Source organism: Mastigoproctus giganteus, chromosome 2 (assembly GCF_048544385.1).
Source record: "Mastigoproctus giganteus isolate SK-2022 chromosome 2, ASM4854438v1, whole genome shotgun sequence".
NCBI lineage: Eukaryota > Metazoa > Arthropoda > Arachnida > Uropygi > Thelyphonidae > Mastigoproctus > Mastigoproctus giganteus.
The window spans coordinates 100438930-100455285 of record NC_143576.1 but is presented as its reverse complement, the minus strand read 5'-3'; the positions used below and the strand labels follow the sequence as shown (position 1 = coordinate 100455285).

Sequence of the window (16356 nt, the reverse complement as noted above, 5' to 3'; positions counted from 1 at the left end):
CCATGCGGCCGTTACTAATACTAATATATAAAAAGTTAATGAGATGGTGGTACATCGGACTACTTGAAGCCAGGCAGTCACAGACAGAGGTGGCATGTTAGCTTAATGTGTCCTGCATATCATCTCGGCACTATGGAAGCAGTTTCAGGAGACAGGAACCATTACAAGAAGAGCTGGCCAAGGGCTATGTCAACCAGAACAGACCACTATTTAGCTCTAACAGCAAGATGAAACCCTACGATGTCCTGTCATCAAATGTCTCTTGAGGCTGCTGTGGACACAGGGGAAAAAACATTTACAACTGGACTGTATTAAGAAGGCTCAATTCAAGTGGAATCTACGCAAGGAAGCTGGTGGTTTGTATCCCATTAACTCGTGGTTACAGGAGACCTGGAGACCACCATACAAACACAAATACCTCGATCCCATTAACTCTAAACCATTGCAGAGTTTGTCAAAACTGGTGCCATAAACGTGTGACTTGGGAGCCCTGACAAATGGGGTAGAGTTCTGTTCTCTGATGAGTCCCATTTTAGCCTACAAGCGATTCTAGATGTTATTTCATCTGTAGGCAACAAGGAATGTGGTACCATCCCTCAATGTTAGAAAAAGGGATACAGTGGAGGCAGTGTTCTTCTGTGAGGCAGATTAATGATCAACAGCTGGACTCCTTTACATGTTTTTGATATTGGTACCATAACTGTGCAGAGGTACCAAGAACAGATCCTTGAACCCTATGTGCAACTTTTTAGGGATGCAAGTTGGCCCATATTTTCTTTTCATACAAGACAATGCCACTGCACACTGAGCTCAAGTGGTGGAAGATTATCTTGAAACTGAAGATATCCAACTGCTGTGACTAGCATGATCAACAGACTTAATTCTGATTGAACATGTGTGGAATGTCCTTGGGCATAGCACTGCACGCCGACAGCCAACTCCTTGGGTCACTTGGTGAGCTAAAGTCTGCACAAGTGGAATAATGGGATTTGTTGCCACAGAATCTTATAGATGCCCCTATATCAAGCATGATTCACTGTTATCAGGACTAACTTTTAGAGGGGATTATACACTGTACTGAAGCCATGTGACCATTTTTTCAAGCATCTTGCATCGACTTCTGTATGCAACCTCTTTCGTAATTCGTATACAACCCCTATAAATCTCCTTTATACCTGTCCGAAGTTTCTTGCTGTCTCCTCATTTCATCATTATTCTACTATACACCACCATACCAAATTTTGTCCCGCTTCATTGCAAGCTGCACGAGCTACACCATGTTTTCTATGTGTTATGTTAACTCTGTCGAGCAATGTGGTAAACATTCATTGTACACTGTTTTCAAAGAAAAAAAATTAAAACATTAATTTCAGTTAAAATATGACAGAAATATAAATACTTTGCATGAATTTATTTCTAATAGTTTAGTTTCTAATAATCATAAAACAAATTCTTACCATCTCTCCTCCTGGAAGATTAACAGATGACAACAAAAGAACAGAATTTAAACGAGAATTAGTTTCTACTTTCCACCTCTTCTGCTGTACTTCTGTGATTCTTCCTATTACAACATCTCCAATTTCTCCATTATACCTATAATGATACGAATTAATAGCAAAATACTTCTTGAAGGTTTAAATGATAAGCTTCAAATAGTAAGAACCAATCAGAGCTTGAGATTATATCTGAACATCATAACCATTCTTTTTCAAAATGAGACGGAAGATAAAGGAAATAAAATAAAATGTGGGAAAAACTGGATTATAAAAGGGATGTACTACAAAAAACATCAGAAATACACTGAGTGATCGGTGAATTATGACCACTTACCTAATATCGTATTGGGCCACCATTCAGATGGATAACAGCCACTATTCACCTAGGGATTGACTCCATTACATATCTGAAGTTGTCAAGAGGGATCTTTCCACAGTGTTGGAATAGATGACAGTTGTATGTCCATATGCCCATTTCCCATTACAAAACGTCTCACAGATGTTCAATTACAATGAGGTCAGGCAAATTTGGAGGCCAATCAAGATGGGCGATATCTTTGCTGTGTTCCTCAAACCACTTGTGCACAGACAGTAGAGGCCCACTGACATGATACATCATCTTGGAAGATCCCATTTCTGTCTGGGAAAAAATGCAACATGACAGGGTGCACATGGTCTCCTAAGAGCTGCCAGTAGACGTTACCAGTGAGACTTTGGTCCATATGCATCAGAGGTCCTAGTTCTTGCCAGCAAAACATGCCCCATATTAAGCAATGACCACCTTCCTGGATAGTGGGCACAATGCATGATGGATCTGCGGACTCGTTATTTGTGCATGGCTTTGTGCCACACACACAAAACAATCCATCAGCATTTTGCACCAGGTATTTGGACTCAACTATAGTGCGAGCTATGCAGCCTAGTCCATTAAGATGGGGTAGTCACAATTCAGTGATCACTGAGTGTATATATCAGTGCAATGTACATACTTACCTAGTTTTCAGGGGCCTAACACATACCAATTTATTGACCGTCTCAACCACTCCAGCCACTGAAGCTACTATACTTCCTTCCTTATCATACGTTCCATGTCCTCTATGAAATTCAAAACAATAATTACATTAATATATAAATCTTAATAAAATTATTATAAGACAAATATCCAAAATACAGAACCTACGTAAAGCTAAGAAACCTCTACATAAATTTTGTCATCCCATAAAGCCAAAAAACGCAACATATGAGGTATAATGGAAGCTCACTTTTTTTTTTTCTTTTTTTTTAATAGCTTTAAACACTGGCCACATATCTTACTGTAGTTTGGTACATTGAGAAACAGTTCAGGTAGCAACAGCTGTGTTAATTTATGTAATATATTTCTCCAAATTCTGAGAGAAATATACGACCATTAACTCTAATACAAAGGTAATGGAAGAATATAGTGAAACATCGCAAATTTGGAAACCTGAGGGTGTAATCCATAAAAAAACTTTGGAATTTTCTGGATTTTGGGTAGTCATAATATAGTCAAACTTTATGACCTTATAATCTTTAAAAATCTGTAAAATTCATTAATCTTGAAGATCAAAGAAACTTTTTAACTGGCAATAGTCTTTGTGCAAATATAACAGGCAATTTCTTGAATTGCATTAATAACATTATTACTGTATATTTCAAATATTTTTCTACAAGGCATTCAGGGTGAATGTTGTAATGAACAGGTGGAAACTATGCATTTCTTGGATCACTACTTAAGAGAGAAACACAACGTACATTTTCACTTAACAATGCAAGTGTGCTCCATCAGTTGTCACACTTACAAGATTTTTAGCAGCACCAGCATTTACAGTATCAAGTGAATTCTTGCCATCAACTCTCGAGGCGCTTTTTTAAATACTACTAAATGTAGCACTTCTTTCACCAATACAGAAACGAAACACAGCTAACTGTGGAGTACCACAGTTAGCTGTCCTTACTGATTTCATAAATATGCTACTCTGTTGCATGAAACGAAATTGGAATGTGTTATTCACTGTGAAGTTTGAACTATTCGGATCTAAAATTTTAATAACTTCCTCCATATTCTTCTTAATGAATTCTGCTTCAGTGTATGAATATTTAGCATGAGCATTGTTCCACAATATAACAAAACTCAGTTGTAAAAGATTCCTTCCAAAAGATAATGTCAATAGTGTTGGCTGATTATGTAGGCAAAATTTTAGAGAATTAAGCTTGTTTGTCCATAATTTTTAATAAAGAGGATACTGAGCTGAAAACCGCATAATTTTTCTTGTAATGATGTTTCACGATACTAATTTTATAATGAGGGAGTGATATATTACAGTTAAGTTAAAATGGTTTACAAATCTTTTGATCAATACAAAATCTTCCCATTCTGACTTAAACTTCAATTTTCTTCATCTTCATATCTTCTTATCTAATGGCATATTAACAAATAATTTACACTATTTATAAGATTTTATTAAATAATACTTCAACTGATATCTCATAAAATCAGGAAACAAGAGTTTAAAAAAATCAGAAAATTTTGCTTAAAAATCAGAAGTAATCTACAGTCAGTCCTCGTATAACACGTGTTTACACGTGTAGTGTAAACACGTATAACACGTGTTTACACTACACGAATTCGATCATACACGATTTATAAATAGGGGAACGATATCTTATATAACATGAACCGAATTCGCTTATGCACGATTCGCCTTTGTGTTTACAAGAAATGACAGTCGAACGCGGAATCACCCCAACTGAATGCAACACAATAGGAACGAAGAGAAGATTCTGAAAATGTATTTGTATTTTATATAAGTGAAGGGGAAACACATTTCACCATAATAACGTAAAAACCAACACAATTCCATCTATCGGTATAATCGCAAATGCAATTAGATCGAGTTTACTACCAGTTTACAAGATTCCACTAGCAGAAACGCAACAGGAAATTGTTTTTATTGTTTTATGGTAGTAACCCCTAGAAATGTGCTTTAGTAAAATGTGAGGTGTTAATAATGTATCTCTGTGTATCAAGTATGCCTCCTCGTTTTGTAATTGTGCTTTATTCCCTGAAAATGAATAAAATACTTAAAAAGTGTGAAAAGAAAGCGTCCTGGTGAAGACACTGCAGATTCAGAGAGAAAAAGAAAAGCAATATCAATAAACAGAGGCGGACTGGAACAAAAATTCTCACCGGGGAAAATCTGTAGTGGCCTCATACTATGGTTTATGGCCAAAATCACACCGCCCTCCGGCCCACTGGGGTTTCCCATGTAGGGCTTATGGCCAATCCGCCTCTGTCGATAGAGAAAAAATATGAAATTGTGAAACGCTTTGAGCGAAATGAAAGACCATGTGATATTGCATGTGCTACAGACCTAAATGAGAAAACGCCGAGAATTAGAAAGAATGCAGAGAAAATAAAAACAACTTTCATAGCAGGAACACCTCAAAGTGTAATTAAAATCCATTAGATTAAGACACAAAGAATTGGAAAAGATGGAACGGCTGTCATCTGTTTGGATAGAAAATCAAACAAAGTACGAGTTTGCTTACGATAGAAGCAAAAGCATTAGCAATATTTTATTACGTAACGTAATAAAATACGTAAGAATTTTATTACGATTATTTATTGTGTTTGGTTATGTTTTGGTTTCAAATGTGTGTTCAATTTTGGGTGGCCGGAACCTAACCCTATTTTTCCCATAGGGCCTGTTGTTTATATTGCACGATTTTGCATTGCACGAGGGTTTCTAGGAACACAACTATCGTGCTATACGAGGAATGACTGTATTATAAATTTGGTAGAAAAGTGTCAAAATAATTTGTAAATGTTAGATGCAGCACTTAATGCAAAACATAATTTTAGATCACATAGCATTATGACGAAGAAGTGTAATAACTTTGTCATGAGTCTGATGTGTAGACGAGCAATGGCAATGTGAACTGTGTAGAAGAGTGCAGCCGTAGTGTGGAATCATCGAGAACTAAAGTGGATAACATATGTAGCAGTGCAAGCATAGAGTTTTATATGATCTCATTTATTTATAAATTGGTAATTTAAAATTATTGACTGATATATTGTTCCTTGAGAGCCAGTCTGCCTGTGTCTGAATAATTAAAATACAATTACTCACTACAACGTTAAAATTTTGTTTTTTTTTTTTCACCTGCTTCTTATTTGGTGGCTAGTGACCACAGGAAAGCTAACATCTAATGTAGTGGACTTCAGATGGCCTTCATTAACCTTGTGCTTAGTATGGAACATCTTTCCTCTCTTACTTTCACGTTTCTGACCTGAAACGAAGGGTTCCATAATGTTGCATCAACTTAAAAAAAAGGAATTTGAATGGTATGGCGTAAATTAATTTTGAGATATCCATTGTGTATCCATGTCAAAAAAATTGTGGAATCTAATAACATTTCATTCATGATTAGCAAAATCCAAAAGTTTAAAGTTCCATGACCTAACAAATCTCTTGATGTGGTTCAAACTTGGCAAAAACGTTTGTGATTTTTGGTTGAAATTTACTTTATGGTTATTACCATTAGCATTAGTAGAGGCATATGATGCAAGAAAGCAAGCTTATGCAGCATCTGCCAAAAAAAAAAAAAAAAAACCTTCCATTTCACCCCTCCATTCGTTGGAAATACCTGTCCAGCAGAGCCTTAAATTTCTTTAGGCCATCAACTTCCACAGCAAGGAATGGAAGTCTGTTCCACCAACCAACTACCCGCTGGCTAAAGGCAAATTTCCACACATCTATCCTACATCTGTCTTTCCTCAATCTGAATTTATGCCCTCTCAGGTGATTATTCTGAGCAAGTGGAGGCATCCCGTTGGCATTGAGCATGCTCAAACCATTCAAGCCTTTACACACCTCTATCAGATCACCTCGCCGTTGCCTAGTCTCCAGACACTGTAAGTTGCAAAACTTAAGTCTTTCTTCGTAAGAGCAATCCTTTGTTCCATTCACAAATCTTGCCCTTCTCTGTACTCGTTCCAGCAGCTCTACATCCTTCTTGAAATGAGGCCTCCAGACCTGTATACAGTACTCAAGGTGTGGCCTGACCATTGCCTTATACAAGGAAATAATCGCCTCCTTATCCCTGCTAGAAGAATTCCTGTATATCATTGACAAGACACCATGAGCTACTCTTGCAGCCTGTCTGCACTGCTCAGAGAACTTCATATCTCCCTGCACAATTACCCCCAGGTCCTTTTCATTCTCTACCACTGTCAGTGTAGTACCACAGAGTTGATACGTTGCTCTGGGGTTGCTGCTTCCCATATGTAGTACTTTACATTTGTCAATGTTAAACTTCATTTGCCACCTCTCAGCCCATCTGCTCAACGTTTCCAGATCCTGTTGCAGCAGCATAGCGTCAATAGTGTCCTTAATAACCCTGCCAATCTTTGTATCAACTGCAAACTTGCACTTAAGCTTGATATACCATCATCAATATTATTTATAAATACAGAAACAAATAATGGTCCCAACACTGAACCCTGAGGGACTCCACTAATAACATTAGTCCACGATGAGCAGTGTCCATTGATTACCACTCTCTGTCTTCTCCCCCTCAACCACTCCTTCATCCATAGCAGCAATTTGCCTCCAATGTCACACTGCTCCAATTTGTGTAGCAGTCTTCCATGTGCAACAGTATCAAAAGCCTTTCTAAGATCCAAGTATATAATATCAAAGTTATTCCCTGCATCCAGTTCTTTTGTGACTGCATCATAATATCCAATCAAATTGGTCAGGCAAGACTTCCACTTAACAAAACCATGCTGTGTCCGAGCTATAACTGAAGTCTTGTCTAGATGATCCTGCAGTGCTTCTTTAACCAGTGCCTCCATTAATTTTCCTGGAACAGAAGTTAAGCTCACAGGTCTATAATTACTTGTGTCAGCCTTTGATCCTCCTTTGTGAATTGGGGTCACATTTGCACATCTCTTATGAGAGCTTCCTTGGACTCAGGGGAGGTACCCATAGAATGGAGATGTGCAAATGTGACCCCAATACAAAGATTGGCAGGGTTGTTAAGGACACTACTGACGCTATGCTGCTGCAACAGGATCTGGAAAGGTTGAGCAGATGGGCTGAGAGGTGACAAATGAAGTTTAACATTCACAAATGTAAAGTACTACATATGGGAAACAGCAACCCCAGAACAAAGTATCAACTCTGTGGTACTACACTGACAGTGGTAGAGAATGAAAAGGACCTGGGGGTAATTGTGCAGGCAGACATGAGTTTCTCTGAGCTGTGCAGACGGGCTGAAAGAGTAGCTCATGATGTCTTGCCAAGGATATACAGGAATTTTTCTAGCAGGGATAAGGAGGTGATTATTGTATTGTATAAGGCCACACCGTGAGTACTGTATACAGGTCTGGAGGCCTCATTTCAAGAAGGATGTAGAATTGCTGGAACAAGTACAGAGAAGGGCAACAAGATTAGTGAATACAGTCAGTAATTGTATAACACGTGTTTACACTACACGAATTCGATCATACACGATTTATAAATAGGGGAACGATATCTCACATAACACGAACTGAATTCGCTTATGCACGATTCGCCTTTGTGTTTACAAAAAATGGCAGTCGAACGCAGAACGTTGGTACGTTCTGCGTTCCGTTGGGGTGCCAACGGAACGCAACACGATAGGAATGAAGAGAAGATTCTGAAAATGTATTTATGTTTTTTCTTTATCAGTGAAGGGGAAACACATTTCACCATAATGACATAAAAACCCACACAATTCCTGCTATCGGTATTATCGCAAATGCAAAAGGTGTGAAAAGAGAGCGTCCTGGTGAAGACACTACAGATTCAGGGAGAAAAATAAAAGCAATATCAATAAACAGAAGTGGACTCGATCAAAAATTCTTACCCGGGAAAATTGATAGTGGCCTCATACTATGGTTTATGGCCAAAATCACATGTGGTGTGACTGCCCATAAGCCTTACCAGGGAAACCCCGGTGGGCTTATGGCCAGTCCGCCTCTGTCGATAGAGAAAAAATATGAAATTGTGAAACGCTTTGAGCGAAATGAAAGACCATGTGATACTGCACGTGCTACAGACCTAAATGAGGCAACGCCCAGAATTACAAAGAATGCAGAGAAAATAAAAACAACTTTCATAGCAGGAACAACTCAAAGTGTAATTAAAATCCATTAGATTAAGACAGAATCGGAAGAGATGGAACAGCTGTCATCTGTTTGAATAGAAAAAAATCAAAAAAAAAAAACAAGTTTGCTTACAATAGAAGCAAAAGCATTAGCAATATTTTATTATGTAATAGTCGTAATAAAATACTTACGTATTTTATTACGACTACTTATTGTGTTTGGTAATGTTTTGATTACAAATGTGTGTTCAATCTTGGGTGGTCGGCACCTAACCCTATTTTTCCCATTGGGCCTGTTGTTTTTTTTTGCACGAATTTGCATTGCACGAGGGTTTCTAGGAACACAACTATCGTGCTATACGAGGACTAAGTGTATAACAAAGGGTTGCTCTTGTGAAGAAAGGCTTAAGTTTTGCAAATTACAGTGTCTGGAGACTAGGCACTGGTGAGGTGATCTGATAGAGGTGTATAAAGCCTTGAATGGTTTGAGAATGCTCAATGCCAATGGGATTCTTCCTTTTGCTCAGAATAATCACATGAGAGGGCATAAATTCAACTTGAGGAAAGACAGATGTAGGACAGATGTGCGGAAATTTGCATTTAGCCAGCGGGTAGTTGGTTGGTGGAACAGACTTCCATCCCTTGTTGTGGAAGTTGATAGCCTAAATAAATTTAAGGCTCAGCTGGACAGGTATTTTGAACGAACGGAGGGGTGAAATGGGAGTGGTTTTTTTTTTTTTGGCTGATGCTGCATAAGCTTGCTTTCTTGCATCATATGCCTCTACTAATGCTAATCTCCAGTCTATGGGTACCTCCCCGGAGTCCAAAGAAGCTCTCATAATTATGGCTAAGGGTTTGCTTACTTCCTTTGCTGCTTCCTTTAATGTAACTGGATAGACCCCATCCACCCGAGGTGCCTTTTTTATGTTTATCCTCAAAAATTTCTCCTCCGCTTTCCTCTCAGTTATTACAAAATCATTTAGCTCACTGGCAGAGTTTACTTCACCTCTGGCATTCCCCTTCCTAAATAACTCTTCATGTGTGAATGTAGATGCAAAATACTCGTTTAGTTTGTTAGCCACCTGAGCAGGATCCTCAATGAACCATCAATATCCAGTGGACCAATCTGATTCATCACTTTCCTTCTTGAGTTTACATAAGTAAAGAACTCTTTTCTGTTTTTCTTTGCATTCTTTGCCAAGGATTTCTCATAATCTACCTTTGCCTGCCTATTCTCCTTTGTGGCTTGGTTACAGACCAGCTTATATCTATCATAAGCTTCCATGTCACCCATTAATTTATATGTATCCCATGCATTTTTCTTCTCTGCCATATGTCTCATTATTTCATCTGACATGGATTTAGGCCTAAACCTTGAATATTTCTTAGTTGGTATGTAAAGCCTAGTAGCTTCCAAGATAAGTTCTTTGAATGCTTCCCATTTTGAATTTGTTGTTGGTAACATCATCAGTTGGTCCCACTGTATAGAATTTAAATACTGTCTCAGATCATTGTAGTCGCCTTTACGAAAGCAAAAACCCTTTCCTTTACCCCTGATGGTAGTTACCTCTTTGAGTAAATCCCACTTCAGCACACTGTGATCACTGCCACTTAGTGGTTCCTTTATCTACAGATTCTTAATGCATAAAGAATCACTACTGATAATCAGATCAAGAGTATTACTCCCTGTAGTTGCCTCCCGAACATGCTGATGTAGAAAACAATCATCCAATAAATCCACAAAAGCCTTGCTAGTGAGTGACCAACCCACAAATTCCAGTTAATATCTGGAAAATTAAAATCCCCCATTATAAGACTCTCTGATTTATTGGCCCACTCTATTTCCCTGTAGTGTTTCATATTATACTCATCAGAATCATTAGGCCTATAGCACACTCCTACTCTCAATTTTGATCTCCCAATGCTTATGTCACACCAAACTGTCCAGCGATGTCGACTGGCTTCACTTCCTTGGATTTTATGTGTTTCTTAACTAATAGCATAACTCCTCCTCCCTTCCTATCCTGTCTATCCTTTCTGTACACATTGCACTCCCCAAATTGCAGTTCTGCATTCCTTATATCTGTGTGACACCACGTCTCTGATATCCCAACAATATCTGCCTTTGATGTTTTGAGCAATACCTCAAATTCATCAAATTTATTTACCAAACTCCTAGCATTGGTACACATGCAAGTATACATGCACCTGTTGCTATTCTTAGCTACTCTAACACAACCCATGTGTTTACTTGTACCGCAATGACTCCCGGCAGTCTCTGAAATATCCTGCATCTTGTTTTCTTGGCTGCTGATCATTCCAATAGAAGCAGTGCAAGAATCACTTTCACCTCTGCCAGTGGCTACTGTTAATCTATTAGTCCTTGTATCCCCCAAGCTAGCAGTTTTACGACCGACCTAACACTGCCTCGATAGAATCAGCAAATATTCTTGCACCCTTTCTATTTAAGTGTATCCCATCCCTGTAGAAGCAGTCTCTCCTGTTAACAAGTACAGACCAGGCTGAAAAAAATTCTACCCTTTGAGCCTCGCACAATCTTTCCAGGGACGAATTGATCGACAAGGCTCTCATCATATACTCCCTCCTAGCGTGTCTGGGTAGAATTGCAGACACTTTCAAATTCAACCCTAATTCACGGCTTTTTTTCAACAGTGACCTGTACTTGTTAAGTAATTCTGCCGGTCTCCTACTCTTAATATCATTAGTGCCAACGTGTACAACCTAATCACCTTTTGTGCCCTTAAAAGATGATATCTGCTCTACATAGTAGTAGTAGTATTAGTGGCATGTGATGCAAGAAAGCAAATGTACGAGCTTATGCAGCATCAGCCAAAAAAAAAATAAAATAAAATAACACCATTCCCTCCAAATGCCTGTCCAGTTCCTCCTTAAATTTATTCAACCTATCAACTTCCACAACGACATAAGGAAGTCTGTTCCAGCAATTATCCACCCGCTGGCTAAAGGCAAATTTCCACACATCTATTCTACATCTGTCCTTTCTTAATTTGAATTTATGCCCCCTTAGGTTCGTAATCTGAACATGTGGAAGGATCCCATCAGAATTCAGTGTGCTCAACCCAGTCAAGGCCTTATACACCTCAATCAGATCACCGCGCAGGTGCCTAGTCTCCAGCCACTGCAATTTGCAGAACTTAAGCCTCTCTTGATAACAGGATCCCTTCATTCCCCTCACCAATCTTGTTGCCCTTCTCTGTACACGCTCAAGTAAATCTACATCCTTCCTAAAATGAGGCCTCCAGACCTGTATGCAGTACTCAAGGCGTGGCCTGACCATTGCCTTATACAGAGGGATAATCACCTCCTTTTCCCTGCTAGCAAAATTCCTATATATCATTGACAAAACCCCATGACCTGGCCTGGTAGCCTGTCTGCATTGCTCAGAAAACTTCATATCTGCCTACACAATTACTCCCAGGTCTTTTTCATTTTCTACCACCTTAAGTGTAGTACCACACAGTTGGTACGTTTCTCTGGGGTTACTTCTACCCATATGCAGTACTTTGCATTTGTCAAGGTTAAACTTCAGTTGCCACTTCTTAGCCCATCTGCCCAAATTATCTAGATCCTGTTGCAGTAGCACACTGCCATTACTGTCATTAACAACCCTGCCAACCTTTGTATCATCTGCAAACTTTGACACTAAGCCTGATATACCTTCATCGGTGTCATTGATAAATGTACAAAACAACAGTGGACCCAACACCGAACCCTGTGGGACTCCACTAATAACATTAGTCCAAGAAGAGCAGCACCCATTGATTACCACCCTCTGTCTTCTCACACTTAACCATCCTTTTATCCACTGTAGCAACTTATCCTTAATACCATTCTGCTCCAATTTATACAATAGTCTTCCATGCGCAACAGTGTCAAAAGCTTTCCTGAAATCCAAATATATGATATAATTATTTTTTGCCTCCAGTTCCTTTGTAACAACATCATAATATCCTATCAAATTTGTCAGACAAGACTTTCCCTTAACAAACCCATGCTGTGTCTGAATTATTGCTGCAGTCTTGTCTAGATGATCCTGCAATGTATCTTTAATCAATGAGTCCTTTGCCCCTGGCAGACATACCCTGGTCCTGTTACACCTATCCTTTTTACAAAGCATATTCCCTGTTTCCCTGACAATAGAGTAATTACCCATAGATCTTTGCGGTAAGGAGTGAAGAGGTGGCCTAACTCCAGCCACTGGCTCACAGTGATTGGATGATCTAGTTCTGTTCGTAGCTTCGTTACTCTATTTTAAACCAGCGCCAAAGGGAGGGCCCGTAACTATTAACCCCCTTTTGGCACTGGTTTAAAATAGGGAAAAGATTTCCCTCTTTGAGGCTGATTTTAAATCAGGAATAGATCGCCCAAACGGTACGAACCAATCGGCGAAACTAGGACAGCTCAATGGTTAAGCACCATAAAGTGAACTGCGACCCAAAATTCTATCTGTAGACCCTTCTTTGATGGACCGCCAATCCGTGATTAAATTTTCCGATTCTTGGGGTTGCTTGACAGATTCACCCATTTTCTTAAACCCTGCCGCAAAATAATGGATAGCTTGATTTGTGCGATTTGACCTTACTCTCAATAAATGAATCAATTAAAGGAACAACTGAAAGCATTGCAACTTAATGATTTACTATTTCTTTAAAAATGAATAGTTCATTTGTTATTCAGAAGTTACACTTTCACTTTTAATTTCTTCACACTTCAATTTATACAAAAACATAAGTTTAACAAAATCGGTAGAGTAACAACACACCTCATGTATACAGGATCACTAGCAATTACATCACCCGGAGATACAAGACCTTTAACACGTTGACCAGAAAAATCTTTACGCGGAATTTCGCACGCTAACCTAAGATCAATTGGCATTTTTCAGAAGCTTCTCTTCAATTACACATAATACATAAACACCTAAACGATTTTCGAAAATGTGCGAAAAGTAACACAAAAGCCCTCTACTTAATTCAATAAAGAAGTAGGCTAACGTTAAAGTGGCAATTAATAAACTACCAGCCCAAATTACTTTATCTTTTATATTATTTCGGGAAGGAAAATGCTATGATTAATAACAACAGACTACACTTTTAGCAAAAATTAACAAGACAAAATAATTTTCATTAATATTTTATTGGGAACAATGTCGTGGGAGTAGAATATTTGATATAATAGGCATCGTGGAGTGAAAATTCCGAGAAACCAATACAAATCGATCTGCCATCTTACTGATCGCTGTAGATCAGTGGTTTTCAACCGGGAGGCCACGGCACCTTAAACTTGCCTCAGCAACATTCCAGGGGTGCCAAGTAATATGGGTTTAAGTTACTTAAACTTATTTTTTTTTAATTTATATATTTATTTCATTATAAAAAGGTGTAGGGTAGGTTTTTAATAAGGCGCACTATAGCCATAGCAGTTAATGTGCCAACACACAAACCCATCTTTTTAATTTTCTGATGAAATATAATTGATGTTTATTTATTACGTCCATATAAAGAATAAAATTATTATAGAAGTATATATAATTTCTATTATGAATTCTAATTTGTTTATGGTGATTTTATTCTAATAATAACTATCACATAACATATATTTTTTAATTATATATACACTGTGCTGCCACTTTATTAGGTACACGTACCTAGTAGCTTGTTGAGCCTCCATTAGCCTTCATGGATTGAACATGGATTGAACAAGATATTGAAAACGTTGTGCAGGAATGGAGTACCGTGCAGACAAGAGTGTATCACGCAGTTCCTTGAGATTCGACGGAGGAGTTGGCCTGCAACAAACAGCCCTTTCCCGCTCATCCCAAAGATGTTCAATAGAATTGAGATCCGCGGACTTAGCGGGGCACTGCAGCAAATAAAAGTCATTGTCCTGTTCCTGGAACCATTCCATAGTGATTCGGGCTTTGTTCACCGGTGCATTATCCTGCTGGGAGTAACCATCTGACTGAGGATAAATTGTCAACATGAGCCGATGCACTTGGTCAGCAACGATGTTTAGGTGTGGCATTCAGACGTGCACCTATGGGTATCAAGGGACCAAACGTGTGCCAAGAAAACATTCCCCTCACCATAACACTGCCACCACCACCTTGCACAGTAGTCGTCAGACATGACGGATCCATGGATTCATGTCGTTTTCGCCAAATTCTGAGCCTTCCATCAACATGATGCACCAGGAACTTCGAATCGTCAGACCAAGCAACTGGTTTCCAATCCTCGATAGTCCAGTGCTGGTGTTGCTGTGCCCATAGGAGGCGTGCTCTCTTGTTCATCATTGATAACAAAGGTACGCGATGTGGCCGTCGGCTGTTTAGCCCATTCGCGACAAAGTGCGACTAGTGATCCGTTGCGATATTTTGTTCTGTGCACCAAGGTTGTAGTCTGACATGATGTGCGACACTGTGGCCCGTCTGTTTGATTGCACAATTCTAGCCATCCTCCTCTGACCTTTCTCATCAACAAGCGATTTTTTCCACAGGAGTGTCATTGAGAGGATGTTTTCTGTTTGTTGAACCATTCTTGATACACCCTTGATACTGTGGTGCGTGAAACGTTCAGGAGAACTGCCGTTTCAGAGATGCTTTGTCCAGCACGTCTTGCATCTACTACCATGCCACATTCTAAATCCGTTATATCACTCCTTTCCCCAATTCTTTCTACGGTTTGTATGATTGACTGATACTAGAAAGATTGTTCTGCTGCATTATATTCACAACTGTGGTCATGTGACTTGCAACGTTGTGGGACAAACCATTTGTGCACAGAGCAGAGGTGTACTTAATGAAGTGGCATCACCGGGTATGTATATAGGTTACGTTAGGTCAAGTTGGTGTAAACACATTTTTGGAACGTGTTACTAAACGGTCGATTCCCTGATGACAGCAATCCACTCCTTGGTCATTCAGCCATCATTGAACTACTGTTTGAACTTGCTGATCGTTTTCAAATCGTTGTCCCTCTAGATGATCTTTCAGCTTGCCGAAGATGTGATAGTCACAAGGTGAGAAAAAGCTCGGTAGTACTGGGGATGTTGCCATACCTCCCATCCAAAACTTTGGAGCAAGTGTCCTGTTGTGCGAGTATCGTGTGGCGTGGCGTTGTCCTGAATGAGAACAACACCTTTCCTTAACTTTCCAGGCCTCTTGTTCATTGCTGTTCGCAAAGACCATAATGTTTGGCAGTATGAGGCAACATTAATTGTTGTGCCTTTTGCCATAATTTCCTTGTAAACAACTCCTTCACAGTCAAATAACACAGTGGCAATGGCCTTGGTGCAACTTTGAATTTGTTCTGCACAGGCGGTGTTGCGTGTCTCCATTCAATAGACGCTCTCTTCGTTTCCAGGGTGAAATTGTGTACCCACGTTCCAGCACCAGTGATGATGCGGTGTAAGAAGTCTTGGTCTTCCACAGAATAGCGTTGAAGGAAGGCTTGCGAAGACAAAAAACGTTGACCATTGTGTTCGTCTGTCAGTGAACGAGGAACCCATCGTGCATACAATTTGCGATAGTCAAAATGTTTACAGGCGATGGAATGAACATTGCCTGTCGAAATATCCAACTCCATGGCCATTTCTTCAACTGTCAGTCTTAGATTATTGCGAATCATTTCATCAACCTGCATCACGTTGTCTGCAGTGGTCGACG

General features: G+C 39.2%; 1 protein-coding gene across 1 annotated transcript in view; it reads right to left on the bottom strand.

Annotated features, from left to right (window-relative positions):
- Rrp4 (exosome complex component Rrp4) overlaps positions 1–13631 on the bottom strand; it is a 145619-nt gene extending 131988 nt beyond the window's left edge. The window contains exons 1-3 of the mRNA XM_090389991.1: positions 13456–13631; positions 2490–2591; positions 1458–1593 (exon numbers count right to left, since the gene is read on the bottom strand). Coding sequence (XP_090246117.1) covers positions 1458–1593; positions 2490–2591; positions 13456–13571 — 354 coding nt within the window. The 5' untranslated portion in view covers positions 13572–13631. The remainder of the gene's footprint in view (positions 1–1457; positions 1594–2489; positions 2592–13455) is intronic.
- Positions 13632–16356: the final 2725 nt, after the last annotated feature.